This window comes from Portunus trituberculatus, chromosome 46 (assembly GCF_017591435.1).
Source record: "Portunus trituberculatus isolate SZX2019 chromosome 46, ASM1759143v1, whole genome shotgun sequence".
NCBI classification, from domain to species: domain Eukaryota; kingdom Metazoa; phylum Arthropoda; class Malacostraca; order Decapoda; family Portunidae; genus Portunus; species Portunus trituberculatus.
In genome coordinates this window covers 4,610,456-4,612,955 of record NC_059300.1, presented here as the reverse complement: position 1 = coordinate 4,612,955, position 2,500 = coordinate 4,610,456, and the positions used below count along the sequence as shown (strand labels likewise).

At 54.8% G+C, this 2,500-nt stretch overlaps 1 protein-coding gene across 12 annotated transcripts in view; it reads right to left on the bottom strand.

Moving 5' to 3' along the window:
* The window catches only part of LOC123519788 (ecdysone-induced protein 74EF-like), a 382,075-nt gene that overhangs the window by 11,753 nt on the left and 367,822 nt on the right, over positions 1 to 2,500 (bottom strand). For all 12 annotated transcript variants that reach the window (XM_045281306.1, XM_045281301.1, XM_045281294.1 and 9 more), the window contains one exon: positions 1,815 to 2,123. In XM_045281306.1, the coding sequence (XP_045137241.1) occupies positions 1,815 to 2,123 (309 nt within the window). The remainder of the gene's footprint in view (positions 1 to 1,814; positions 2,124 to 2,500) is intronic.

Here is a 2,500-nt window from a genome sequence, read left to right as displayed (position 1 = left end):
GGAAGAAATAACCCAAGAAAGAATTCTACGGAGAAAGGAACCCCAGCGGCAATTTCTTCCTCCGCCCAATGGGAGCGTGGCGGAGGACGTGACTCCGGCGCTCACTGAAATGTTTGAAAAGGTCCCTCTCCGCCCGTGTTCTTGCTTCTCATAAGCAAACCTTTCTTTTCCTCGGACCTCTTCCTGAATCTGCACTTTCTTTCGTTAGATGAGAGTACGCCAAATATATGAGTGCCACTTTCTCTGCAAGAAGTGAAATCACAATCCTTAAATGGTCCGGCGAACGAGGGCGGGGGCGTCCGGGAGGCGGCGCGGGGGGCGGGGGCCGGTTGGACGCCCCCGCATAACCTTCACTTCCAGGCTCAGTCCTTCCGCGCGTCTTTAAAAAGTGCGTCACAAGCCGCCAGTGACGTAACTGCCGCTATTTTGGTGTGGATCAATAGGTAACTTTGCGATCAGGCGGTACCGCGTTCGAGTTGTCTCCCCTCGGCTTGGACTCGCCGGCCTGAAGCTCTCCGGCACGGCCCTCGCCGCGCCCCCAAACTTTGGGGATGGGAAAAATTGAGATATCTTAGTACATTAACTGTTCAGTAGTGATTAGAGAATGTGCAGCGGTAGAAGCATAGCTCACGGTGGCGGCCACAGCGTCGGCGTGACAACTTCCCGAACAGTCGTACCCTTGACAACCCAGGCCGCTCAGTGACGTCACGACCTGAGTTGCCGCAAGGTCCATGATGTGTTTCAACTTTCGTGTTCAGCAATGCACGGCAGCTTTCGAGCATGACCCACCCCCGCCTCCAGTTAGCCACGGCGAGGACACACGCCCTCCCCAGGCCATAGGACCGCCACACAGCGCGGCATGATGGGTGTGGTGTGAGGTGAAGCCGAGGAAGAACTTTGTGTGGGCGGCGTGGTGAAGTAACCTTGACGGACTCCCGGAAACTGGAATGTGCAAGCTAACAGGCTTTCTCGTCCCTGGAATGGCCTTAGAGGAGCCTTGAGAGTTACACGAGCAGCAGCCTACCTCTCCCTAAACCCTAGAAACCTAAGACACCAGCCGACCACCACACCTACACAGCTTTTACCCAGGCGCCGCAAACGACTGCAAGCTTTCCAGCAGAAAAGAAAACATACTCTGGAGTTTGGCCTAAGAAAACAGAGTTTATTCTGGACGCCGGAGAACACAAGAGCTTCCAGGAATCCTTAATAGGGTACAGCGTCCCTCCTAGAAGTCGGTGCATGAAGCTCAAGGGTGAAAAACAAAGCTTGCTCTGAGATGCAATTTCCGAAAGAGAAATCCTAGTCCGGTTGTCCGTCAGGGCTTAAAAAGAGAGCGAAGGTGCCTGCAGAGGGGGTCAAAGGCGACGACACACCATGACCTCGCGAAGGGCGACTCACGAACATCGAGGTCAGGCAGTATGAAAAGTTAAGATAAAAATTCCAGGCGCAACACGAGAGGAAAGGAAAAAAGGAGGAGGGTAAGGAATAGGAGGAGGAAGGAGGAAATGGCGAGGAAACGGAGAGGAGGAACATGGTGAGAAGGATTGAGGACGAGGGAAGGAAAAAAATGGGGACGTGGGCGGAAGGAGGAGGAGGAGGAGGAGGAGGAGGAGGAGGAGGAGGAGGAGGAGGCGGAGGAGGAGGAGGAGGAGGAGGAGTCACGCAGTGGTAAGTTGCGCCACGGAATGAGTTGGTGGTGCGTCGGAGTACGTGAGTATGTTATACGCCCACACGAGAGAGAGAGAGAGAGAGAGAGAGAGAGAGAGAGAGAGAGAGAGAGAGAGAGAGAGAGAGAGAGAGAGAGCTACACTTACCAGAGGTATTGGGCTGGGTGGCCGAGTAGGCTGTGCGGTGGCCAGCGTGGGCAGCAGGGTGGGGCGGGTAGTTGCTGTACAAGTTGGAGGTGGTGGTGGCGGAGGCAGTGGATGAGACAGGGGGGACGTTGGGACCGTTCTGGAGGGGGCTCATCACCTGGCCCGAGGAGAGCAGGTCCTGGAGCATCTGTTCCCGCGATCTGCCCACGCCGCCCGTGAGGTGGTGGTGATGGTGGTGGTGGTGATGGAGAGAGGACTCGTTGTGGTGGTGGTGGTGGGGGTGCACGCCTCTACCACCATCGGTATCCACTGTGGAGGAGAGAGGAGTATGGTTACACACCATTTTTTCCTTAGTAGTGTTCACTGTAAACACACACACGCACTTGAAGAGAGAGAGAGAGAGAGAGAGAGAGAGAGAGAGAGAGAGAGAGAGAGAGAGAGAGAACAATACAGAGCTTTCCCAGCCTCTGCCTAAAAAATATAGGTGCCTACATGTTTCTTTGCGCGCGCGCACACACACACACACACACACACACACACACACACACACACACACACACACACACACACACAAAGAAGCAGAGACATGGAAGGAGGAAGTGAAGGATGGACTGACGGATGGACAGGATGAATTTCACGGCGTTTCAGACACACTCAACCTGGAGAAAAGCCTCCCTTCATGCCGT